Here is a 27363-nt window from a genome sequence, read left to right on the forward strand (position 1 = left end):
GTGGGGCTGCAGGGAACATGGCCTCTGTTGTACACGAGCGATGTGTTCTCCAGGGTGTGTTTGTGGCAGCTGTTACTGGATTTAACATCAGGCAGCGGACAAGGAATTGACCATTACCGAGACTGTGAGCTGCACAAGGGTGCTTGCAGAAGTCAGCCCAGATCTGGAGGTTTTCTGGCACCTTGCTAGTCACCTTTTGTTCTATGTCAAAGCGCACTTCATTGAGAGAGAGGTATTGTCTGAAATGTTGCCTTCTCCGGCTGCGTGGCTGCTGAACATGTGGGTCTTGAGACGCTTAATACAGCTGGCATCTTCTGATGCGGCTTCAGCTGAAGCAGTCATGGGGGAGGGAAGACAGCCCTGCGTGGAAGCTCTTCCCGCCGGTACCGGGACTGCGGAGGGGAGCTCCCGGCGGGCCCGCTGGCCCTGCCGCCCGGGCCCCATCACCTCCCCGAGCCGTCGGTGCCGGCCCGGGCGGAGGTCGGGCTGGCTCCCCGCCCGCCCCGGGCAATGGCAGCACCTTGTGCGGCGCCGGCCCCGCTCGGGGCTCGCCGGGAGCCCGCGGCCGCCGCCCCTCGCGGCTCCGGGCGCTGCGGCGGGGCCGGGGCCGGGGCCGGGCGGAGGGCGGCGGTGCCGGGCGTGGGGCGCGGGGCTGGCGGCGGAGCGCGGGGGGTGCGGGGGCGGGGGGGTGTGCAGCTCTCGCTAGCGCTGCTTGTGGTCACAGCCAGGCAAGCTCACATCCCATCTGGATCACGCTCGCTCTCTCCCTTCTGCTTTCCTACCATAGAGTTGCGCTGGAAACAGAAGATAGAGGGAGTGTAGGAGCTCGCCATCTCCAAGCGATCTACATTGGGAAAAACATGGAGTCGGCTCCGGCAGCCCCCGATCCAGCAGCCAGTGAGCCGGGCAGCAGCGTCTCCGAGGCGGCCGCCGGCGCCAGGGACACCCCGGTGAACCTGGAGCCTGCCCGGAAAAGCGATGCGCCGGCTCCCGTCCGCAGGCAGAGCTACTCCAGCAGCAGCAGCAGCAGAGGTAGGGAGACTTGGGGAAGGGGGAGGGGGCCGGGGGAGTGGGATCGGGGGGTGGGTGGGAATAGGAAGAGGGGGGTAAGAGAGAAGGGGGAAATGCAGCAATTTAATCCCCTGGTTTATCGCTCGTGCTTGCTGAAGCCGCGCACGCAAACAAGCCGGGCTTGTACCCCCTGCAAAACCTTGCAAACTTTTATAGCTTCTTTTAATTGCTGCAGGAGGAGGGACAAATGCAATGAAAATATTGAGCGGTGTTTGGTGCTTTCCTGTCCCTCTCGTTTATTGCCTGTGGTATCCGGATGGGTACTGTGCCCCTGAAATTACATAATTTTATAAATATATAAAGCAACAGCAGGAGTATTGGGATTCAAGGGAACAAACTTTTAAAGCTGCAGTGTCCTTCCTCCCCCCCTTTTTTCTCCCCCTCGTCTGTCTCCTTTTGACAGTTTCTCAACTGGTGTGCTGTGGCTTGTTGTGAATGGGGGATCTGTGATTAAACAGGAGATTTGCGGTTTGCGGGTGACTTATTCACTCTGTTGCGCGCTGTTTTCCCTTAATTCATTTAAGTGTATCTTAAAAATTATTTCATCGCGGAGCGGATGATCTCGTAGCTGCTGTTGTTGAGGGTGCCCAACTTCGCAGAGGGTCTCCGTGCGCCCGGGGGTTCTCTCACCGCTCTCCGCCGGCCCCGAATAAAGCGCTGCGAACAAACGAGCCCCCCTTCTCCGCCGCCAGCTGTCAAAGCCCTCCCGCCTCAGGCTGCGCCCCGGAGTCGTGCGGGCCGGCTCCGGAGGTGCTCGGGGCGGTGAAGTTTGGCCCGAGCCGCGCCGGCGGCGGGAGAGCTGCGCGCTGCTGTGCGGGGCCGTGCGGGACCGGCTGCCCCCGCCGCGGCCACCGAGCGCGGCCCGGCTTCAAACGCCGCCGGAGTTTTGCCGAGACGTGCGAGAGGGAGGAGGCTGCGGCTTTAATTACTTGTAAATAATTTATGAAGCGTTGCTCCTGCAAGAGGGGGGAGCGCGCTAGAGAGGCTTCGCTCGGTAAAATCCCTCGGTGATGGGTAAAAATGAATTAAATAACGCTATGTAATAATACACACGGCCGTTGAAAGAAATGACGGGCGGAGAAAAGTACGTGCCCGGCGGGAGCGCAGCCCCCTCGGCGGCCGCCGGCGGGGCCGGGGCAGCGATGCCCGGCCGCGGGCAGCGGCGAGACCGTCTCTGCTCGGACGGAGGGGGCTCGGCTTGTAGGTTGGAATATGGCTGATCATGTGTTGGCTTGTGTTTTACAGTATTTTTCCCCTTTTGGCCACACCCCCCCTTCCCAGGCAGCTTCCCACTCAGGGAATCCGCGTACAGTAAAAGCCATCGAGATGTCACACGCCGAAACATTTAATTAGAGGCGATTTGCGAGCGGGGAGCGCGCCGTTCGGCGGATGCCGAGGCGAGGAGGAGCGGGCTCGGCCGGAGGAGGCCGGGTGGCCACGGGCGTGTGCGCAGGGAGCGTTTGGCTGCGCGGGGTATATTTAGAGCTTGCGAGAGTGGATTTGGAATGCAAGCGCCTTATGTAACGAGGTTAATCAGAAACACTGGAGAAAATTTCCTTAATTTGTCGGGGAGTTTTCTGGATGTTTGCGGAGCCGGCCGTAGTTGGCGGGTGTTACACAACGCGCCCCCTCCCGCTCTCCGGCCCAGCGCTCCGGCGGCGCGGGCAGATGGAGCTGCCGGCAGAGGCAGCGGGCCCCGCCGCCTTTGGGCAGGGGGCAACTTTGGGATCCCATCAATTATGTAACACTCGGCTGTCGCTTCTCTATGGATGCGAAAAGGAGCGGGGCGGGGGGGGGGGGGGGGGTGTGCTGGGAAGCCCGGGCGGCTCCGGCGGTGCGAGTGTTTTCCCGAATTGTTGGGGCTCTGCTCCTGCTAACCTGCTGACCCACATGTCCCCGCTGCTGCCCCGGGCTCGCAGGGGCAGGGGCAGGAGCGGGGCCCGGCACACGCCGCCGCTGCCCGGGCTGCCGGCCGCGCACGCAGCAGGCTCTGCGTTATGTAACAGTCTGAGTGGGAAAGCGAAGGTCAGTGATGGAGGGAGGCATCCCCGCCACACAATGGCCAGAGCCCTGCGCGCCGGGGCTCGGCGGGCTGCACGGCGAAATAAAGCTCCCGGCAGTGATTGCCGAGCGCTTTGGGAAGGGAGAGGGGAGAAGGAAAAGGAGAGTGGCAGGGATTTGGGGAAAAAAAAAAAAAAGTGTTTGGGTTTTTTCGGATGATGTAATGGAGTTGGCAGAAAATACAAGTCTACTCCTAGAGTGCAAACAGTAAGGGAATTGTAGCTGGCATTCTGTGCTAATGTTGCAGAAATTAGTGTATTGGAAGTAAATTGACCTATACAATACACACCAGCTGATTGTGCCTTTCTAATAGTTAAAACCTGGAGGTACAGAGCCACGCAGGAAAACATGACAATGACAACATTTTGGCCTCCTCGAAGTCGGGACTTGATGGATGGATTAGGTGTAAGGGGTCCCTGTAGACTTGTAGGTTTGGGGTTTGTGCATTTTTTTAAGCTATTGAAATAGCACTTGATTTCTTGCCTTTTTGTTTTTGATAGGGTCCTTTATATCTTATGGCAACAATGTGACCTTAATGTGTGACTAGTAAAGGTGAAATTATTTTTAGAACTGTTACCTTTTAAGCTCATATGTTCAGCTGTGTATTGAGTTCAGAAATTTACTTGTTTAGGTCTCAGTTCTGCCATGGGTTGTAAGCAGGCAGCTCTGGACTCTTATGTGAGCTGTGTGGAGGATAGATACAAGTACACAGATATTTAGGTATATGTACACATTTATACACCTGTCTAAGTGTAAAAATCCTTATTTTTGACTCGGCAAACACTACAAATATTTGTTTCATATCCTTAGATTTCACAGCTGCACACATTGCAAAGCTGCTTTGATACATCAGGATTTATAATAACCAGTGTACATAAGGAATGAGGAAAACAAAATTAAAGAGAGGACTGTGGATGGAGAATTGGGGAAGGTTTGCTGTGGAATAAATTCTTAAGTGAAGCTTTAGTTATTATAATATTATAACTTCAAAATACTTTATTGCCTGATATGCAAACCTGTCTGTACCGCCAGATCCTTACATAACCTGGTTTTTATTTTGCAGAGGTTATGCTGGTTTTGTTGCTGCGTAGAATACTTAACTTGAAAACATAAATTCTGAGTTACCAAAAGCACTTTTCAAATGGGGAGTTGTTATGTGATATATTTAGTATGTGGGGGCATGCATGCATACTTGCATGCTTCAAAAAATTCCCTGCAGTCTGATATTAAAACTGATTGTTAGGAAATTGTCACCATACTCGAAAAAGCAGGAGATGGATTAAAAGGCCTGGTTCCCCCCCAGAGGGATGTTTTTAGTGCTGACAGTAGTTGTTAAAATTTTCTGAAGACCAGTCACTGACCAGCAGGTTGGATTTCAGTCTGAGTGTGTGTGTGTGTGTGTTCTGCAACAAGGGTTTGTGGTTTGCCATGCTTGGTAGAAGGAATGCTTCCCTCGCCAGCTCTGGCCCTGGACTGTGGCTTTTATTGACATTTATTTCACTTTGCAGGCTTGGATGTCCATGGAGCTCTACCCATGCTGCAGTCTCAGGCTTATTATTCTATTAGTCCCCCTAGAAATAGTTGTAATTGAATAAACTCTATTTTAGTAGAGAACTACTGTCTCATTAGAAAGCAAAGTACATAAAAAGCTTTTAAATCTGCTAGAAAGTGCTTAGTTTGTATGGGACTGAGCTCTTGGTCTCAGAGGTAAGTCAAGAGAGGATGTCTTGCTGAAAAATATTTAAGACAGCTCTTCCATCACTGCATGATGCTATGTGCAAATACTCGTATGATGCTTAATATTTAATAATTGAAAACTGCAGCTATGTAGGTGCTTGTTATTCTGTTCTTGCTGTTGAGGTTCTGGGTGTATTTGTTGTTTTCCAGAGCCCTTTGGATGTCATCTGTTTATGCTGATCCTTTCTCTACTGGTAGATTATGGCATTTTGCTTTTGTGCTTTTTTTTAAATTTGGGTGATGCTCCACAAGTAGGGATGTAACATAATTAATAGGGACAACAATAGGTTTGTTGTGTTCCTTTCTTTACAAATACCTTTTTTTCCCCTAGATTTTACCAATTTCTGGATTTATACTATTCTACAGAGCATAGCCACAATATGAAATTTTGCAAGTTGTTTTCAGGAGGACTCTTTGAATTTTGTAAATTCAAATGCTTTCTGTAGATTCTTTGGGTTGCCTTTGTCATCATTGGGGACTATTCTGCATGCACCACTGATTTAGTCCTATTTTGGTAGATGATATGTGCTTTGAATCCTTCAAAGTACAGCATTGTTTTAAACATTTGTAGCATAGGAGCAATAACAGCAGCAGTATGTTGTTCTCCTAGGAACAATGCAGTTCTCTTATTCCAATAAACCGTAACCTATTCTCTTATTTTATTTGCTTGAGAAACATCTCAGGAGCTCATAAACCAGTATGTAAATACTGTTATCATTCAACCAAATGCTGTAATTTTACTAAATAAAGAACATAGTTTGTAATGGAGATTAACGGGCTGTGTGACAATTTCAGTTTGGGTATAGCACTGCATCTGAATGGAAAGAGCAATTTCAGCTTTGCAAGGTTCTTTTTTGTTCTTTTCCCCTTCTGATATTTGTTTTTTAAGCTACAAAAATACGTGTTGGGGAAAACCTGAAATGACTCAGTCGATTTTGCTGGATTTAATCTGAGAGCTATCCCAGTGAAAAGGGGAAGAAACCCAACCTTGTTTTAAATCACTGTGATGTCTGTATCACTCTTGAAATTAATTTGTGAATAGGTGATCCATTCCTTACTGAAATATTTTTAAGAGCGTGTTTTCAGTGACAGGCACTTGTAGGAAAAAATGAAATCGAAATGAATTGAAAAAATGAAAAAAGAAATCAGAATTTGGAGTGTCTCTGAATGCCCTGGGAGTGTGGGTGCTGTGCAGCTTGTCACACTTTTACCTGGACTTGAGCTTGCTGAGGAGGTTCTGCAGTTTTCCATGGCTTTGGCAGAAGAGGAAGTTCTGGCGGGAAAAGTGTTGAAGAAACTTCCTGAATGTGTGGAAGCATCCACACTTCATGTGCAGATTTCTGCTGTCTTGTTTTCTTTGACTCTTTTTCCAAGTATTTTGCATTTCACCTATTGCTGGGGCTGCCTTTGTAGCCCTGATAATCGCTTTTGGAAATGCACTGTACAGAGCTGTTGGCTTTATTTGCTCTCACAGCTGGCAGACAGGCCAGGCATCCTTACCTGCACAGATTCTTCCAGGTGTGCAGAGGAGGGCCCTGCAGAGCAGAGTCTGAGTCCCCTGCTGTCACCAGACCCACGTTGCACATTTGGTGTCAGAAACACATCACACTTGGTTTTTAGGGCTGTTAGGGATTTTTTTTGGTCCCGGTGTTCTGATAGGAGGCTCCTCTACTGCTTTGTTGTCTGATGATTAGAAACCTTCTTTTCACTTTTGAGTAACTGTATTCGCAATCAGTTAGCTCACTTCTTCTTTAAATGTTTTCTATAAAACCTCTGTGGACTGAAAATGAAGAAGAGCCTGGTATTTTATTTTGTGATAGCTGAACTAACAGCGAGCTCTGTTCAATGACTCACAGTTTAGCACTTCAGCATATCTGTTGTAGATGGTCTGTGCTGATAGAAACATGAGAACAGCTTGGGCTGTGTGTCAGGAGGAGTTAATTGTCTAATTTCTTGAATGTAAAGGTTGTGAATTATTCCTCATACCGTTATCTGAAGTCTCATCTAGGTATGTTTCATTCTTGGCAGTAACTGAGCTCTTCAGAGACCAAGTGTATTGGGGTGTGTATTTTCATGAAGAAATTCTGGGGCTTATTTTACAGCAGTTTAATCCTATAGTTTAGCCTCATTGCACTGTTCATTTGGAAGGATCCCCAGGTGTTTTAAACACTATTGGGAACCATTTTGCTTATTACTGAAATCCAGCCACTTCTTGTGTGGAATCTGACAGCTGTTTAATGGTGCTCAGCCATGCTAAGCAGATCAGAACGGAAAGTGAAGAATACCATACCTGATTGAAACACTCAGAGGGATTTTGGATACAGATAATATAATTATCTGCATTGGAATTGGGTCAAACAGCTCTATTCCTGTAGAAAATTACTAGATATTTTCACTGGCAGTGTATGGTCAAGAAATTGGTTTGAAATACCTTCCTGAAAATGATACCCCCAGCAGTGAGATAATTGAAGATCCTGCTGCTTACCCTATTGTGATCACCAGTTGCAGAATGATCAATGTTTTCAGGTATTTCTGGATGTATTAATTGTTTGGTTCCATGCTGGTATGTGAAATCTTATAAACCAGGGGGGACGTCTGGGATGTTGCAGGTCTTGCTTTGTAAAGCAAATTTCTTTTCTGGTGAATTCCTTAAATAGTGAGTTGCTATCTGTGAGATGTGCTCGTATTCACAGAGGTTTTAAAAATGGTTCTAGGGGATCTCTTGACACTGAGCCAGTAGGGAATGGGGGAGGTGGGTGTCAAGCCTTGTCTTGTGAGGATATTGGTGACTGTGGGGAAAATACAGCTCTTTTCCAGTTGTCTTCAATTTCACTTCCCATGTAATTTGGCAGAACAGAGTATAAACAGAGGATCTGCAAAGGAACAGAAGTCAGAATTCCTGATCAACTGAATGTACATAAATGTCCTGGTAATAATGACCGACTGCAGAGTCTTTCATTTGTAATTTAATCTAATAATTTCCATGCACTTCTAAAGGAACACACTATGAAGCTGGCAACTTCAGAGAAATTGCTGCGCTGTTACAAACAGCGTTTGAGCTGGCATTATAACAGCATGAGCGATTGTGAGATGGAGAACAAAGTTAGTGTGGAAACTGAGCTGAGGGAAATTGCCAGCAGAATGTGAGAAAGCAGAGTTGGATTATGATAACCTCCCTGGCAGAATCAAATTAAACCATTTTAAAGGCTTTGTTGACTTTTAGTTTGTAGTTGTACTATGTATTTACTTCACATGGGTGCAGGAGATTAATGAGGCAGGTGTGGTGATCATGGGGTGAAAAACTGTGGGGCTGCTGTTCTTTTTAAATGTTTCATTTCATACAGACTGTGGGGTATTTACAGCATTAATTAACAATATGTCTGTGTGCTTTAGTTCTGCAACTGTTCAAATGTATTGGAAGTATTTCATATGCAGAGGTGATGGAAATTATAACCCCTAGAAGGAGGTTGGACAGAGAGCCCCCTCTCCCTTTTTTTTTTCTTTAATATTATTTTATTACATTTATAAATATCTTTTTAAATGGCATGCTGTCCAAAGAGGTGGTTTGTGTGAAGAATGGGGAATATATGGCCTGGAACTCTGCAGCTAGTTTTGACAATATGGCTGAAAGAAGACAGAAGGAAAAATAAAAATCAAACCCCAGAGGCAGACCATAGAGCAAAGTGCTGTTGATGTGCATCCAATAGCATTGCCAGCTCCTGACCTGTGAGACAGGAATTTTTTCCATAGTTATGTAGAAGCGTATACCATGCACTTCTAAAATAAATATATATGCAAAACTGTAGACAGCATTGGGAAAATTTAAATTATGTATTAGTAGAGCTTGGCCGGAGTGTTTTGGCGCTGAAGCAAGGTCTGTTAGATACAGTCAAGGATAAAACCAAGGCCAAGACTTGTGAAATACTGATTATGGGGTTTATTTTATTCCTGTAGTGGAATTACAAGAATACTTTAAAGTAGGATTTCCCTTCAGAGTTTCTCTTCAAATGCAGAGGTAGGAAAGAATGCCTTTTTATGAACTAACAAATGACTTTGCCAAAGTATGTGCCAAATGTAAATCAGAGGCCTCTGCTGCATTACATCTTTTAACTAAGGGCAGAAAGGTAAGGTTTAAACAATTTCTTTGTAAGAAGTCTTGAAATTTGATAAGACGGGCTGAAGTACAGCTTTTGCTAATACTTTACTTGAAGTAAGAAACCTGTCAGCATAAAGCATCTCCTAAATCCTTTGTATATTAAAAAATAAAATAAAATGAAATCAATCTCAAAGGAAACTAGGGCATATCAGAAACCTCCCTCTGAATCTTGCTTCATTTGTGTAATCTTCAAGAGGAGTTTTGTTAGTAATTTGTGTTGTCATTATAGAAGTTAGCAAAGGGTCCTTTACTGCCTGGGTTGTTAGAGAGGCCTTTTAAAAACTCTAATGAAGTGTCCTCTGAACTGCTGACATCTTGTGTGCAGTCAGAGAGCTTCTGAGATAATTCATGGAAGTTAGAGGACAAAAGCAACTCTTTCCAGGGCTGGTGCTTGGAGGAATAATGGACAAAGCAATGTGCAGTGGTGGTGTACTTCCAGTCCCTTAGCAATCCTGCCCATCCCGCAGTAACCAGGCAGGCTTACACTTGGAGAGTCTTTAGAAAACCAAACCACTAAGTTGTTTCCAGAGATTTCATTTCCACTCACTGCTCTTAATGTTGTAATTTTCTGCTGGAATTAGGTGTATTTTTAAGAAGTGATCAGATTTTCATGAGTGTGAATCTGGTAGAGATCAGATTAGGTCAGTCCTAAGTTGGCAGCACAAAAGCAGCCCTTGACCATTAGAGGTGTTCTGCTGTCCTGGCAGAGTCTGGAACTGTGACGGTCCATGTGTGTGCTAAATACTGAGCATGGATCTGTGCCAGTCCATGTGTGTGCTAAACACTGAGCATGGATCTGTGACAGTCCATGTGTGTGCTAAATACTGAGCATGGATCTGTGCCAGTCCATGTGTGTGCTAAACACTGAGCATGGATCTGTGACAGTCCATGTGTGTGCTTAGCGCTGAGCATGGATCTGTGACAGTTCATGTGTGTGCTAAACACTGAGCATGGATCTGTGACAGTCCATGTGTGTGCTAAACACTGAGCATGGATCTGTGACAGTCCATGTGTGTGCTAAACACTGAGCATGGATCTGTGACAGTCCATGTGTGTGCTAAACACTGAGCATGGATCTGTGACAGTCCATGTGTGTGCTAAACACTGAGCATGGATCTGTGACAGTCCATGTGTGTGCTAAACACTGAGCATGGATCTGTGACAGTCCATGTGTGTGCTACACACTGAGCATCCTGGATGGTTCTCTTGATGTCAGGGATAGGACCCTTCAGTGTAGGGTAAAGCCAGGAGAGCGCTGCAAGGCATCAGGAACTGTACTGGGAAATGGGTTTAAGAAAAGTAAGAAATTTTAGCACCAATGAAATTGACTCTGGATAAAAGATGAATTAACTAGTTTTCATGGTAGGTAGGGCTGGGTGAGTAGTGGTAATTATTTTGGCAGATACATTGTTACCCTGGTCTAATTTTGCTTTCAGGATCATACTGTGGATTCATTGTTGGAGAAGAATTTCTATCCCTACTTCAGAATAGCTGTTAGGAGATGAGCAAGAATTTCCTCAGGTACAGAACCTGAGCTGCACTTGTCTGTTGCTCTATATGGAGTGTGTTTGCTAAGTTTACTAAAGGTTTTAATTTGTAGCCACTGACATCTTAGCTCTGTCCTTATAACAGTCAAAAAGTCTTTTTTGTTTTGTGATGGAAAAAAATGAAGGGAAAGGTGAAGTGATTGTAGGGATTTAGCTTCAGAGAATTTAATAAGCTGTCTGTTGAGGTGGCCTGCCTTATTGGTATTTTTCTCTCTCGATATTGGCTGCCTCTAACGTGGTTTGATCATAACTGAATTATTTTCCTGTTTTGTTTTTGGTTTTTTTCTGAGTAAATCACACTATACCACTTGGCCTCCTTTTAGAGATTCACAGTTCTAGTTCATGAAAACTTGCAGTTGTTAATTTTTTGGATAATAATACCCCACTGGAATTGCCAGGGCAGGTCAGCAGTATCCCAGAGATGCTTTAGTGTGACATGCAGTGCAGAATCCAAGGCTGTGCGAAAGAACAAGGGAAGATTTTTTGTTTTGCTCTTGAAACGGAAGCAAGATCATTCCAAAATTCTAGCTAGTCATTAACTTTCCCCAGCAGTGCTCAAGGCAGTCTGTCACTAAAATCTTTGGTTTCAGTTCTCTGAAGAACGCTCCCCCATACAGCATTCACCTTAGAGAGGATAAGGACAAAAGCTCCTGGATGAAGGCAGGATTAGCAGAGCAGCTAGGTTTACAGATAACCAGGGGCTTCCATTTAGCAAGCTGTGTTTGGCCTCAGTGTTGGGTTTCCAGCGTTCCCAAGTCCACCTTCCTGTTGTTTTCAGCCACTTTAGAGGCTGCAGAAATGGCTTGTCACAGATCTCTGCAATTGGCAAGTCTCCTCAGAATTTCTTCCACGTATCCTTTGTTTTCTTTGCCACAGCAGAGGTTCAAAGCAGAATGTCTTTAGGGATTCGAGAGCAAACGATCACAAGTGGTGAGGTGGGGACTCATGCCAATACACTGAAAATATTTTGTTGCATTGCTTTTCTCTGCACACAGCAGAACGCACACTGGAAGCAAACTTGGCTCTGGAAAGGCAGCAATAGAAAATGTAAAAACAAACCCAGAAAGGAAGTAAATGAAGCCAAAGGGGGAGCAGGGTAGTTTTGGGTAATGAACAGTAAAAGAAAGATGTGGAACTTAAGGAAGAAGTGTAATGGAAGGGCACAAAAGAAAGATGACTGATTTGGAGAATGGCCTGGAAAAAAACCCCAAACATTTGCAAAAGAACTGGAGTAGTGGGGGAAGCTACAGTGTCTGCTGAGGGGAGGGGAATTTGCTGCCTTATTTCCTCTGTACAATTAATATACTCTTATTCTGTGATCTTGTCTTTGCTGTGGAATGTAATAAAATGTGTTTTAGTGCATGGTGTGGTCTCAGACAGTTGCCTCAGATTTGCTGCAGCACCCTATTGTTTCCAATGAGCTCTGACTAAATTCTTTTGCCACAGATGTTGTGCTAATGTGTTAGATGAATTATTTGTCTTATCTCGGTCCTGTGAAATTAGAAGCCCTTTCCCACAGTGTGTTAAGCAGATTAAAACGAAAGCCTGTTTTTATGGTCCAGCAGCAGTGCAAATATTTGGGAAAAAAAATAAAGGAAAGAAAAAGAGTTGTGAACTAACTGTGGGGTGCTGTGAGGACTCTTTATGAAGCAAACACATCTTGTCACCTAAACGGTGAGATGGTACGTTCCAGGCTTCTCTTGAAAGGGCTTATGCTGTTTTCCCTGGTGCTTTTATTTGGGGGGAAGGGGTTGGGATTGGTAGTTTCTACGAAGATACCTGTTGTTGTTGTTGTTGTTTGGTGTTAATTTGTGAGGCATCTCTGGAGAAGTTCCTTCTTCAAACCCTTGTCAGTGACTTGAGGGCTGCATTTGCTTTGTGGTAGGCAGTCCTGGGACATAATTTGGGCTCTTTGGAAAAGCATTAATCATAATATTAGAGGCTACTACCAACTGGTTTTTGTTTGTAAGAGAAATTACTTTAAAAAGTAGTCAAGTAATGTTACACATGAAATTCAGGATTCATGTTATTTTCTGTCTTGTGTCCTTTCTCCCTTAAGAGCAGAATATATTTTAGTTACAGCAGTAATTTTATTTATACTGACTTATTTAAATCTTAGTGTAATAACATTCCAAGATGCTTTAGAACTGCTCTCCTGCCTGTGTGGTATTTGTCACAAAAAGGCTACAATGAATTTATTGTGGACATGATGTGCCTAAGACTGTGTTTGGGCAATGATTTAATTAAGGCATCACATGTTATTGTAATATAAGTGAGGGGACACTGTAATGTGTGAGAGGGGGCAGAGTAAAGGTGGAATGTCAGAGTGGGCATTTTATGGATTCTGGACTCTGTTCCCATTTCATTCATTCCTCTCATTTCCCTGCATGGAAATAAGGAATTGCACGTTGGTGCATCAGAAACGTTGCTCCTTCAGGTGTATCCAGGTTACGATCAGAGTTGAGAAGTCTTGGAAGTGCTTGTGGGCCACACTCTGTGCAGCTCTGTGCTGAGATGTGCTGGGGGTCAGATGGTGGGGACACAGAAAGGTGTAGGAGAGGTGCCCCATTGTTTCCCTGTCTGTGGACTGAGTCAGCAGCACCACACCACTGAAATGCTACAAAGGTACTTGAAAGTTTGACTTTTTAGGTGTCCATTGCCCCCAGAAGGACAGGTATGAAGAAATTTGGCGTTTTTCCCTCTGTCCATGTTGGATGAGGAGGCAGCAGCTGTGCCTTAATGATTTTCCTTCTTACCCAGCATCTGGTTGAGGTGTCCTTTTGTCAGAGCAGCTCCATGCACGTGTCCTGGGGTACCTGTGGGTTTTGTTGGCACAGGAATTGAAAATTCCACACTCTCCCTGGCACTGCAGTCTGAATTCTGGTGTGGGTGCAGCCCTGCCAGCAGAAGGGAGCATTTATCAGTTTGTTGCGTGTCCAAGTGTAGCAAAACCAGCATCATTGTTTTGGCTTTTTTTTCCTTAAAAATTGCTCTCTACTGAGTTATAGCTTGATGTGCTGGAGGTAGTGGGGGCTGGGGAGGACAGCAACTTTATTTGTCACTGCTGTGTTAGCAGAGGCTCTGCTCCACAGGCAGTGCTTAACAATCCTCAGGAGATTGCAGGGATCTGTCTCTGCTTAGCCCTTACCAAGGTGCACTTACACCACTGCTGCTCGAGGGAGTTACCTGGTTTTTTATTTATATTTATTTATATGAAAGACTTCAGATTCCCCAGCAAACTGGACACTGCAGACCTGGGGTGTGCAGCAAAAGGATTTTGCAGTATGTTAAGTATTAACATTTGATAAAAAATAGATGAATGGCAGTGGTAGGAGGTAAGCAGTATTCCTTCTTTTGGTGGAAGTTCTTATGTGTTATAAGTATTTTTCAGCATACTTTGACCAGATCAGCACAGAGAAACTGGGTTTTAGTCCGTCTCTGGTAGTGTCTGATTTTTGCAACCTCATTTAAATGTAAATGTAAACAGTTGAAGTTTTTGTGTAACCCTGACATCTCTATGTGATATTTTTCCATACAAGTAATTATTTCTCCATTACAATGTAATGCTTTGTACAATGACCTTACTGAGGGGAAAGTTTTATAGACATAAACCAAGAACGTATAGTGAATAATTAAGCTATATTAAAATTAAAGCATTAGAGATTTTTAATACCTTGAAGGTAATTTAAATTTAAAACATACTTTAGATTTAAATCACATGAAGCTATTCTGCATGACTTCTACCAGCCTTTATTAAGGACTAAGCACTCTACTTGCCAACTTTTAGAGATTACACTTTTATTTGTAATTTGTCTTCTAATGTGCAGTTAATAGCAGTATGGCAATCACTTAGTTTTGCAATATCAGGTAGGCTTCTAATCTGTAGAGAAGTTCCTAATACATGTAAAAACAATTTATTTGAGGCATTGCCATAATAATTAGCCTCTTAGCATTTTCCTTAAAGACACTTTGGAGGAAAAATTCCTTCCAATGACACAGATGTGGTTATTAACTTGTTTCCTATTGCTGTTTGAATGTTCTCATCAATATTTCAAGTGGGAGAGTGTCCATTCCTACACATTTGTTTCAAACCTCACATGGTGAGACTGGAAGGATGTGGTGTGGATGTGATGTGCCTTTCTGACTGTCCCATTTGTTCACCTGGATCCAGGTGTCCAAGGTGCTGTGCTCAGTAAGGTGGGACAGGGGTCTGAAATGCCCATACTTTATATTTTTTGTGCTGCAAGAGGTTAATTCAGTTTGTTGTCTCTGATAAGGGTCCTCACTGTGGCCACTGAGTTGCCAAGAGGCAAAGGTCTTGCAGGAGAGTGCAAAGCAAGAGCCATAAACTCAGTTTGAATTCCTTGGCAGCAGTGTCTCCTGTGGTTCTGCCTGGTCAAATCCTTACCTAGAAACTGAAAGGGATGGTTGGGCTTTAAAATCTCCTTTTCTCTGGAAGCCCTTCCCCGTTGGGCACAGCTGTGCTCTCCTGTGCAGAGCCCAGGGACCAAGGGCTGTGGGGAAGGCTCTGCTTGGAGCCACATCTGACACTGCTGTGGGTTCTGAGCTTGAAATGTGAGTGTTGGCTCCATGGTATCATTAACCATCAAAGCCTGTTTAATGTGAGCTGGAGTTTCAGATCTGAGATGTGAAAGGAATTGAAACACAGTGTGTTATGTAACTTTGAGTTGCTAGTATGCAGTTGTGTTACAGAGAAGGATTAAGGGCAAATTTTATCCAAAGGCACTTTCAGGAACTAGAGATATCCAAAATATTGTTAGTCATCCTTTGAGCTTTTTATTAGCAGTATCTTGCTGAGACAGGTGATTGTTAAAATGGGAAAGGAAATCTGGTTGTTAGTTCCAGTTTGAAGCTGTATTTGAGTGAACCTTTTCCAGCAAAAGGGAGATGGATCACTGCTGTGGGCTTCAGCCAGAGAAACAAACCCGAGATCTGCTTTTTAGTTCATGTGTTCAGCACTGGAGAAAGGTGTGTTTGATAGACTCTGGAGTAAAAAGGAGGCGTGTGTACCCTCCAGAAGCTGGAGAAGAGATGGAATCTTGGCTGTCAGTGGGAATGGACTCCTCTCATGTCAACCTCCAAAGCAGCAGCTCCCATGACTGAATATTGCACTGTGCATGGTACACCTCGTGTTTCAAACATGGATCAAATTCAGCAGTAGGTTTGAAATGGAACTGAGCTTCCAGGCCAAATATCAACAATACCCCTGCAATCTTAGTATGAGGAGCTTGAATTGAGGCATCATGCAAATCCTGTTAATAATGTAATGACTCTCCATTAATTCTCATCACTGTTAGTCAGTTGATTTTCAGCTACTTGATCCATCATCATTTTGTCAGTTCTACTGAAGACTCTTTTTATATTGAGCTATTAAAAATGGTTTCAGTTTCTGTTGATTGTCTAATTTTTGCATATTTCCTGAGATCACTGATGTCTGAATTAAAATTCCCATTTTAGAATTTCAACAGATATTTCTATTCCTTTCTCCTTACTTCCTCAATACCTACATGTTGTCCTTTTGAAGTAGGTTGTGCTGCATCCCAAGAGATCAGGTAAGCTTCTGGTCTCCTTGCTGTTTGAATCTTGCTAATGCAAGTGTTACCAAGATATTATGTGTTAAATATGCAGCAAAACAACATTGATTTCTTTCCTTCTTTTCTCTATGGGGGAAGGAAGCAGAAAAAAATTTACTCTTAGCATTTATCACACCCAAGTGGGAGTAATTTTTCTAACACAAGAATTATTTCTAAAATGTGCTTATATTTATTCAAACAGTTTGTTTCAGCTTTCGTTTCTGAGCTGAGCAGATTTCCTAAGAGCTTTTTTCCCAACATGTAGATGGTGGGAGCTGGTGGATATTTAATTTTAAAATATTTATAGTCCTGGAGGAAAGGTGGATCATCAAGAAAGGAAAATGAACATTGCTTAATTGATAATGACGTGTGTGCTGTGTTTGCTTTCGTGGAACAGTTGAGAAAATTCACCTCCCCCTATGGGTCTGTGTCACTTGGAAACTGTGAGCCATTTTTATAAATGAGACCTGTAAACTTTTCTGTATTTTAGATTAGGTGCCAGTTTGGAAGATGGAAGTGCCAGGGCAGGTACTTCATTCCCTTTAAGGGTGGGTCACAGTAGAATTCAGAAACTGGAATTATCCAAAACATTGTTTGTCATCCTTTCAGCTTTTATTGTCTCAATAGAATTAACCAGTTCAATAAAGCTATGAAGGTTCCATTCAAAGCATTTAACAAGTAGTTTTATCAAGTAATTCTAAAAGAGCAAAAGAAGGTTTCAGGTAACAGCAGATGCAGTGATAGAGAGAGAAGATGGTAGAGATCATCTTCCAGGCTGGTTTTTCTTAATTGACAAAATTATAACAAATGATGAACTGTTGGTATCAAAATTTAGTGACCAATTAATGGAGACAAGAAGGTGTTTTTGTTTCAGAAAATGGATGTGGTGAACAACTGGAGCAGATGCAGGCTTGCTCATAAATTGGTAAATGGATGCATTGGAGTACTGCTTCTGAAAGATAAACAGCTGGGAAAGAGTTAGAGGAAGTGTTGATTTTTGTCTTAGTAACATAAGTACTGGCAATCAAACTAATAAAAATAATATTCCAGTAGGTTATTATTTACTGACTGGTATGCTGTTTTGTGTTGAAAGTGTAATGGAATTGAGGTCTCCCTCCTCTGAGGATTAATAAGCTGTATTACACTTGCCTTGTGTTGGAGTAACTTTGTTTAACTATTTTGCTTTTTCTTCTCTGTGCTGCCTTTTCTCCAGCCTTTTCAGTCTCTTGCCTGTAGGTATTTCTCACTTATTTATTTCTTATATGTCTTATCCCTCATTTATAGCCAATGTTTTTCATGGTGAGTAAACTTTGTGATAGTTTAATGAAACTTAGCTTTGCTCATCTCTGTCCTAACAACCTTCCTTCTGGCTAGACAGAAATAAGCACCAGTCTCTTTGAAGACATTTTTGTGTACAGATTTTTTTTCAATAACTTTAACTGGTTGCTGAAAACATCTAAGATCATGGGCTGGCAGTAATTACTACCAATTCTGAATATTAAAGAGGCACTATCCAATGTTTCCTAGGCAAAGCCCCTGTTACAACAAGTGCTCTGCTAAGGGGAGCTGCTAGCCCAGCCATGCTTTGAGGTACCATCACAAGAGGGATTTTTTTTTTTTTGCCATGAGGCTGGTTACCAATGCTTTTGTTTTTGCTTATGTTCTCTTTGTAAGACTCAGCCTGAGGGAGAAGAATGTTTTCTGTGGAATCCTCTGGAACTAAATTGTTCAGGCCAGATGAGAGCAGACCATAGAGCCCCACAGGTGCAGTCTGTGTGAATGGCCTCTGCCCACTGGAACTGGCAATAAACATTTGCAGGGCTTTCAGTGGCTCTTGGAATGTTTCCTGCACAGGGATCAGTTTGTGTAGAGTTTGCAAAAAGTAAAAGTAGTGCTGGCTTTTTTTTTGCTTTTGCTGTGGTGATGCTGGATATGTGATCAGTATTGTGTGGTATGAAATAGCCATGCAATGTAAACAACACAAAATAATAATGTAAGCAACACAAAGGTCTTCTCAAACAAGCAGAATAAAATTTGTGGGCTGCTACAGGCAGAAAGACAGTGTTCATGAAATGAGTTGCTGTGCTGCTGTTGTCACTGATACACTACCCAGTCAAACCAATGGCATTGTGATGTACATAAGGACTTCTTGAAGTGGGAATATTTTGGTCATTGCTTTTTCTCTTGCTTTAAATGCCAAGGTAATAGTTACAACTGAAAAACCAACGTAGGCTCTGTTTCTTCCCCAGCCAGGCTGATGTGTGGGATTTGCACCTTCTGTGGCAGGTAGGGCTGCCTGAAGTGTCTAGCCTGAAGTATAAAGAGTTATTTCCTCCAAGAGTGATTAGTACTCTTGAATTGAGATTGGGCAAGTAAGGGAGGGCGAATTCTGCTGCCTACATCAGATTTCCCTGTGATCCTTTCATGGAGGCTCAGTGTATGCCAGTGACCCTAAAGAGTCCTGGCAGAAATGAGGAAAAGTCCTGAGTGGGGCTTGTCTCTGGAAGCACAGATCCTGAGGAGCATGTGGCAGCTCCTGTTTGGGCTGAGGAAAGAAACATGAAAATATTGTTTGTGTCACAGCTGATCAATGGGCAAATCAAAAATCCTGCATAATACACAACGAGAAAGAGCAGAAGATGAGAGAAACCTCTTCTGAGAGGCTTCTGATGTCTGGAAACCAAATGAGTGAGTAATGTTTTGAAATTGCTTCAAGTGCTTAGTGTAGATAATAGTCACTGTAAGGCATGGAGGAATGCCCTGTGTGCTGACTCCAGCTGCATTGCTGGGTGTTACAAAGCACCCTGCTGGAAGGTGTTTACCCAGCTTCCTCCCAAAATCACACTTTCCAGCTCTCCTGCTCCTTTCCAGCTCTCCTGCCCCTCAGTTATTCTGTGTAGTGGCCCTGAAGCTCCAGCCATTTTCCTTGCCAATGGCAGGTACAGTCTGCATTACCTGTTCTGATCATTTCCCTTTCTTAGTTGTTTAAAAGGCATTGGAAGGAGAGGAGCAAGTGTCCCTGGCTGATAAGAGGCATTATTGTGTTTCACTTTCCACTGTGAACAGCTGTGCTAGGGTGTTCAAATACTACTTCTCTCCAGGTATGCAATATTGATACCTCTTACCCAAACTGCAGCACAGGGGAGAGTCATCCCCTGCAGGATTGCTCTAACAATCCCTGGTGTTTGCACAGTAGATATGTGTACCTAAGTTCTTCAAAATGCCCTGTATTGTCTAATATAGAGAAGCTGGCACCTTTAGGGGATAATCAAGAGGGCAACACTTCTGAAGATTGATGTCTGAATTAAGTCAGGAAATCACCCTGAGCATACCTGTTTCTCTCCTGTAAACAATACAAATTTAAGCAAGCCCACTGTATTAATAGAGTACTGCAAATTCACATATTGACACCATGGGGGCTTCAGCCCAGGTGCAGGAGAGGAATTTGTCTCACCAGCATGAATTACAGGAAAGAATTAGAGATAGGTGACTTCATTTAGGGTGCACATCCCCCATTTGCACTCCTAGGGCAAAAATAGAGACCAAGTGACTCCTCTCTGCTTTTTCCTTCTAGCCAGAATTAAAAAAATAATTGTTGGGAGGTTGAGTACTGGATCTATGTGTTTTTAAAGGCCATAATTTTCAAATTCCTGAGCATCATTGTTAACCCTGTAAAGTTGAGTGTCATGTCACTTAGAGATGCAGCCCCATCTTCTTGTTCATACAGGAAGAGTCCTTTCTTTCTTGGGACTGGCATTCTTTACAGACCTAGGCAGTAATCAGAGAAATTCATACTTGTAATCCATTGTGAACAAAACAAGAAATAGCCAAAACTGTATTTTGAGAGTAGGTGTCCCACTGCAGTTAGTCTGTGTCAGGTCTAATGCAATTATTGTTACAAACTGAGACCTTTTCAAATTCCTTTTATTCAAGCCCTGTGTAATATTTTTCATTTTCATGTAATTTATGTCTGCTACCGATTGGGAAATATTTCAGATGGAATGACACTTCCAGCTCTGTATATGCAATATCATTTAAGTTTTTATGGCTGACTCTAGGGCCTAAATGTATTTTCATGTACACTTAGGAAGCTGCTGTCAGAATCTACACATTGCATAACTGAGTGTAGAATTTGGCCCTTTATATACCACTGTATTATTTAAAAAACCCCACCAAAGCTAACAAACAAAAAGCAAATTAAAAATACTCCGAATCAAACCCAAACCCTGGAATTCTCATGAAATTATCATAATACATACTACATTTTTATGCCTGAAAATCTTTCATTACAGTAATTTGAAATTTCACCATTTATTTATCCAGGTCCTCCAGACATTCTCATTTTAGCTGCTTCTTTCTGGCTCTCTAAAGAATCAGTGATTTTACTCCAGAAACATTCATGGATCAATAGACTTTGAAGATTAGCAGGTCATGGCCAGGTACAAAATGCATGTTGTAAACCCCAGGCTCTTATATTTGCTTGAATCCTTCCTCAAAAAAATGGGAGAAGGGGTAGCTTTGAACAACAGACCTCTTTGAATGGATTAATTCCTCGTGTATTTCAAAGGGTTGAGAATATACCAGAGAAACTACAAATGTGGAATTAATTTTCAGGGACTTGAGGATTCAGTTAGCTGACAAATAGTTCTCTTAGATAAGCCAGGATGCTGTGGATGAAAGTAAGACAGTGAAAAGGGAGTGCTGGATGTGGAGTTAAGATTTTGTTTTTCCTGTTTTCCCACCTTGTGTTGTAAATGGAGTTGCACAGAAGTAGCTGCCTTTATTACTTTTCCTTTTTAGTCACATCTTTCTGATTTCAGGGTTTTGTTTTCTATGCAAGACTGGACACTAGCATCTCTAACCTCAAATAAAGATAAATATGGTTAATTAGCATCTGCTAGGAGTGCTGAATTAATCTGTAGCTCTGCAGCACTCAGCCCCAGCTCTGAAATGCCTGTCTAGACTTTCTAGAGAAGCTAAACTAGATCCAAGCAGCTTTGAGGCTCTCTAATAATTGTATTCCAGTGCTGTGTTGTTTCATCTGCTTCTTCATGAAAATAGCAGGGTTTAAAAAAAGGTGGAAGGTTTGAAGTGGCAGATTAGTTAACAGACTGAACACAGATAGATTTCCAAGTTGTGTTTGTTTCTTGTGAATAAACTAATGTTATGATATTTTCATTCATTTTCCTTTCCTACTCTTCTTACCCTCAAGGTTGTCATCTTCATATTTCCTTTCATTCTCATTCTTTCATGGGGATTTCAATTTTAGCTATGTTTCCCCTCCCACTGCTATTCTTCAATCCATCAGTTTTGGTCATGTTTGACAGAAGGACAGATGTTTCAAAGATAATGACATATCCGCAAGTTTTCTGAGAACAGGCATACAGAAGAGGCTTAATTGCAAGCAATTAAATGAAAGTACTTATTATTAGACACTAGAGAATCCATATAGAGGAGTGCATTTAAAAATTATTCCTCTGCAGAAAAAAAAAAAAAGGCAGTGGAGATTGTAATTGATAATGAGCATCAGAGCCCTGTGAAATGTTATTTTAGCAGTGCCAGGCTGGGTGCTGTGTGTGCAGTGTTTACCATGGAGGCTCAGGAACACGAGCTGCATTAGTGGTAAATCTGGTTCTTCATCCTCTGCCTTGCTAATGTGAAGGAGTTAATTTGTTTACTTCTGCAGCTGGAAAGGCTGTGGCCCTGCAACAACTGAGTCCTGCCTATGCACTCCAATTAGTAAATTCCCTGACCAGGCCTGATCCGCAGCACTGCTGGGAAATGAAGAAAAATCTTCCCCAGGGCAATATTATCTGCTTTTCTCCTCTCTTCTGGGATATTGCTGCTTTTTGGTTTTAATGCTCTGATAGAACATGGAAACCTGTATTTGGAGCAGCATATTCATAGAAATTGGTATTTTGGGGGCTGCTGTATGGATTTCAGCTGTTGTGGAAATGCTTTTGTTCTGCTGTAATAGTTATCAGAGAGACTTTGTGGGCTTTCCCTAACACTTGTCTTTAGGGAAAAGAGACTTAGCTCAGTAGTGCACGTAGAATTTTTAGGGCCATTGACAGTTTAATTCAGGAATGATCTAATTAGGGATGCAGAGAACTGGATTCACCATATCCTTAAGTATTGACTGTCCTGAGAGATGCTCTGGCAGATGGTTAGTTCAAAGTGAGTTTACCTTGGGCTCAGTTTCTTTAGACTGACAGCTTTTTTTACTCAATTAAATGAGACAACTGTCAAAAGCACAGACTCTGAGTTGATGCAAATAACTCTGCTGCACAGATAAAGCTTAAATGTGTTCCTTGAGTCAGCTGAAACTGTCAGGTGCTTTGAGTAACTAGTTCAGCCAGCCAGAAAGGCACACTGGCAAGTAGAAGAAAAGGTTGGGAGGTGTCTAAAAATAAAACAACTCCCAGGGTTTTGTTATCTTCATTGATTTTTACCTTTTGTCACATACTGGTATGGCATGTTGGGAACTAGTCTTTGCTTTCACTCTTGTATTCGTTTAAGGAAGGAATTCTCGTTATGTTTTAATTATCCTCAGAAGTTTATTTGTTGTTAATGTGCCCACAGTCCTTAGGCTATGAAAGCATGAAAATAATGAGCTATTATGATGGAGCTGTCAGGCAGTCCCTAAACTGTCCTTTGCTCTGAGATTTCAATTGTTTGCAAATAAATTAATATGGTTTTGGTGCTTTTCTGATAATTGAGATATCCGTACGTGATGTTTGTAGTTAAAATCCAGAGTGTGCTTTTCACCCTCTCTTTGCCCATCAAGAAGAACTGAAGTAGCTCTTCCTGGTGCTGATCTCCCTGAGCAGGCAAGACCTTGCCTTCCTGTTCCCTCTGCTCAGTCCTGCAGCTTCCATTGCACCATGAGTTTATGGGATTCATGGATCTGTGGAGTAATGAGGAGCTCCTGCTGATGGGACAAAACCACTTGAATGGCGTCTTCTATGCACTAGGCTTTGTCCAAGGTAAACTGGAAATTAAATGGGCAACATATGCTCATGGGTGAAATAGAAGCCAACCTCAGAACGAGTTGTGGGCATTTCAAAATCCTGATGTAACTGTGAAATAAGAATAACAGACATTGGAAGAAAAAAAGGCAAAACATGGAGTGCCTGTGGAGAAGGCTGTGATACATGGGTGAGCTTAGAAATACAGAATGCTTGAATGAAAACTTGTTAAGGCTTTAATAATTTGTTAATCAAGACAAGGGTGAAAAATTTACCTTTCCAAGAGGAGGAGTGGGACAGGGCATGGGCAGTACTTATCTAGTGTCAGAGCATATGAACTGCTCTTGTCAAACCACACTGCTCTTTAAAAGGCTTTTTGTATGCTTCAAACATGGACTCACGGAAGACTCATCATTTCCATAGTCTAAAATTATTAGAAATATTGACAAGCCATTGTGATTTTAAATTTAATTTTAGCAAAAAGTCCCTTGGGAGGATGAGGTTTGGATGGAACACAAAGACAGGGGCCTCTGTCAGTATGTTACAATAATTGTGTCCCAAGACACATTTTGTTATACTTTTCTAGCCCTTGGCTTGCAGCTCCTGTTGGATGGCTAATTGATTGCTTCCATTTCCATTCCTCACATGTATTGGAAATGTGGAATTTTCAAGTCTTACCTATGAATCTACTGTGTTGTTAGTTAGGTGTGTACCTGGGAATCAAGAAGTTAATGTTCTCCTTTGGACACATGCTGCTGGCCAGCTTTGCCAGCTTCCTGAGCAACTGCTTCCAGTTTTCCCTCCTGATAATTATATATTACCCTGTTTCTTCTGCTGTCATCAGAGTGTAAGTCATGGAGGAGTGTGCAGTACCCAGCTCACATAAAATAAATGTAACCAGTTCAGCAGTAAGGAGGTATATATTTAAAATTTCTCCCTTCCTCATTAGGATGGGCATTTTTAGAACTTGTGTTATTTTCTTGGCATTTCAGTTCGATTCTGAAAGGAACATTGTCAGCTCAAGTGAAAAAAAGTCCAGTCCAATGAGTTGCATAGGGTTTTTGCATTTAAAAAACATACATATGTCACTTGATAAATTTAATTGACTTATTTGAAAGTCTTTTAAAACTAGGAGCATTAAGCTCTAATTTCAGTCTCAATGAAAATGCTGACTATAATGGAAGTTAAAGAGAAGTGATGAGAACATCAAAGACCTTGTTACGTCTGTTAGGAAACAAGATACAGAACTGTCTACAAGCCTAGAGGGAAAAGGAATGATGAAGCCAGGAGTAATTGGAAAGATGGGTGTGGCTTGTGGGTGTAATCAACAGGCATTGAATGTACCAGGAGTGTCTGCCTTGATCTAATCTGCTTGATGGGCAGGGCTCCTCCACAGGGGCTGGCAGCCAGCTCCTGGCATTGCTGCTCCAGGCTCAGAGAGCATTGTTTAGTTCATTTGTTAATGTGAAAATTGTTGATTAATAGTACAAAGTGGAAAGAGGTATTTAAAAGCAGTGCATTTATCTGGCATTGAAGTGGTGCTGCAATGGAATGGTTCTGATACTTAAAGTATATCATTCTTCTGGCAGGTATTGGTAGAAGAAGTTCACATGGATCTTGATGTGGACATAACTTAGGGATTGAAGAAACTGAAGATTACTTGGTCAAATGTGATTCTGAGGTCTTTTCTCTGTTGTCATCACTGAAGATTCGCTTTTTCTTTGTAGATAAATTTTCAGAAGGGGGACGCAGTGAAAGTGAAGATAAAGAGAGCATTGTGGCAGTGACTGTCAGTTTCAACCTTTGCATTTCCTTAGCCCTCTGTGGTACTCCACAGGCTGGGCTGTGCCAGACAGGCTCTGAACCTGTAGGATTGGTTTGGGCCAGGCTGTGCCATCCAGTGGCTGCTGGAAAGCACTCTGGCCACCAGCTCTTATCTCTGGGGAAGAGACCCATGGGTGCAGAGCACTGCAGCACCTGCACCTCTAGCCACACATCAGCCTGCTCATTATGTGAGTTCATTACATTTTATTTGTACAACCTGTGCATTTGGGCAATTGATGGGGCTCTCAAATTTCCTTCTGGAGGTTCCTTAAAGGGAAGATGGAGGAAGGAAAAAAATGTTTGTTGTGTGGTGGATGAGCAGTGAAACCACTGGTGTGGCAGTGGTGGACTGGGCCAGCTGTGCCCAGGTGACCTGTGCAGTTCAGCTGGATCCCTTTGGTGCTGAGCTGTCTGCAGTGCAGTCAGAGCTTCTTCCTTGGGAGTCTTGCAGAATGTCTAGAAATCCCTGGTAAATTCTGTAAATCCTGCTTTTCCGCCCCAACATGATTTGCAGTTGAAAGAAAATTAACACATTTTTCATAACACAGATGGTAGAATCTGTGTTAAATCTTTATCAATTTATCAGGTAGGATATTATTTTTTTAATTTTGTAAAGCTATTGGTCTTCTTTCACTGTCCTCTTCTTTTTCTGTTCTCATCCTACTGCACTGAGCTGTACTTTGCTTATGAAGAGAATTATTTTAATGAGTTTCAAGAGACAGTCAATTGTGCTTGTCTTTTAAATATGTTAAAACATATGTTGCTTCAGTTCATGCTTTTGTCACATCACAGTCAGCTTCTTAGCTTTCAGAGTTTCAGTATTTTTCTTTGGAATGCAATAATCCAAGAAAAGCTTTGTCACTATCTATTGCAAACCTGTGAACTGGAGGATAAGTTGTCAACAGCAGGTGATCCAGTGGAAGTCACTACAATCTTCTTTCCTTCTGCAATGTCCTCATTCATTTAAGTCTGAAAACAAGTTTCTGTTCAGAGAAGTGAAAACTGTTCTATCAGTGAAGAAGATGGGGTTTTTACTGTCAAACACATGGAAGCATTTCCCAGCAAAACCTGAAGGCTTGGCCTGATCAGGGGGTGGTGCAGCTATGCTGGTAGAACAGGGGAGGAATCTCTGCTGGTAGATGTTCACCTAAAAAAGGCTCTTCAGCTCTGTTAAATGCTAGAAAGAAAAACAAAAACCCCAAACCAATAACTTTGTGATATTTCAAATTTATTAGACTATTGCATGATAAAACATTAAAATAAGTCTATAGTCAGTTTCAGGGAGGCTTTTCTAGAAATATTTCAGTTCTGAGTTATTCTCATGTTTACTGCTACTGCTTCAGGTGTTTATTTTCTGATGTTGGTTGAGCAATGTTATCATTCCCTGACACTGTTCCAACGTCAGTGCTTATTCACCAGTTTCAGCTAAAAGTAATTCAGTGACTACTTGCCTCTTGCTAAATGATAAAAGAAGGAAAACAGCTTAATAGATTAATATGAACTGATAGTCATAGGGAAGCACTAATTGCAAGTGCTAAAACAGTTTCCTAACAGTGCTAATAATACACTCTATTCTCATTACAAGGCTCCCTGTTATGATTTCATCACGGCACAAGCACGTGCACTTTGGCTCCTCACTGCATTAAACCCTGGAATTGTCTGTGTTGTTGGTGCCTGCGCATGGAGAAGGGAGCCAGCTGCCTCAGCAGGCAGCTCTGCCTGCCCAGGGTTTGGTGCTCTGGAGCTCACTCTGGCAGGGGCTGTCAGCACCAGCCCTCTGTGACAGGCAGCCTTGGTGCAGGACTCACCCACCCTATTATTCCTGTGCAAGCAGCCAACAAAAAAGGACCCTGTGTCTTTAAATTTCCCTTGGTTCACATGGCCTGCCTGGCGATAGACCTCTGTCCTAAACCTGCAGAGTTAAATTTACCCAGAATGACAACTGTATACTCAGGGTTTAGTTACATAACAGCAGTTGCTGCGTTTCACATTGCACTAATCCAAACACAGCGATAAAGCAGGCCATGGAAAAGCTGCCTGCTTTTGCTATGTTACATAGGCAGGAGCACTGAGCTGCTAAATTTCCTTTTCTACGTTGCTGATAGTATTCTATGACTTGGATGTTTGGCTTATTTGGTGCTCTAAGAGATGTGATAGCAGAGGATGTTGTTTGTTGCACAAGTGTGTGTTGTGAAGATGGTTGTGTGGAACATGCATCTGCCCCTGTGTGCTTTCAGATAATGGCATTACAGCTGGCATGGTGGTGTGAGGTGCTGCAGAGGTTAAACACTGCTCAGCTTTCATGGACTCCTCCAAAAGTGCTTTAGCCCAGCTCCCCACAGCTCTTGCCAGGTGTACTGGAGGAGAATCTGTGTGCTGGGGTGAAGCAATTACTCTGCATGCTC

General features: G+C 43.0%; 1 protein-coding gene across 1 annotated transcript in view; it reads left to right on the top strand.

The window, feature by feature from the left end:
• The first annotated feature begins 739 nt into the window (after positions 1 to 739).
• Positions 740 to 27363, top strand: part of RORA (RAR related orphan receptor A) — a 348106-nt gene continuing 321482 nt past the window's right edge. Inside the window, exon 1 of the mRNA XM_054272791.1 lies at positions 740 to 1032. Coding sequence (XP_054128766.1) covers positions 861 to 1032 — 172 coding nt within the window. The 5' untranslated portion in view covers positions 740 to 860. The remainder of the gene's footprint in view (positions 1033 to 27363) is intronic.

This window comes from Melozone crissalis, unplaced genomic scaffold (genome assembly GCF_028551555.1).
Source record: "Melozone crissalis strain CALT ecotype California unplaced genomic scaffold, PUWL_Pcris_2 ptg000014l_1, whole genome shotgun sequence".
In the NCBI taxonomy this organism is placed as follows: Eukaryota; Metazoa; Chordata; class Aves; order Passeriformes; family Passerellidae; genus Melozone; species Melozone crissalis.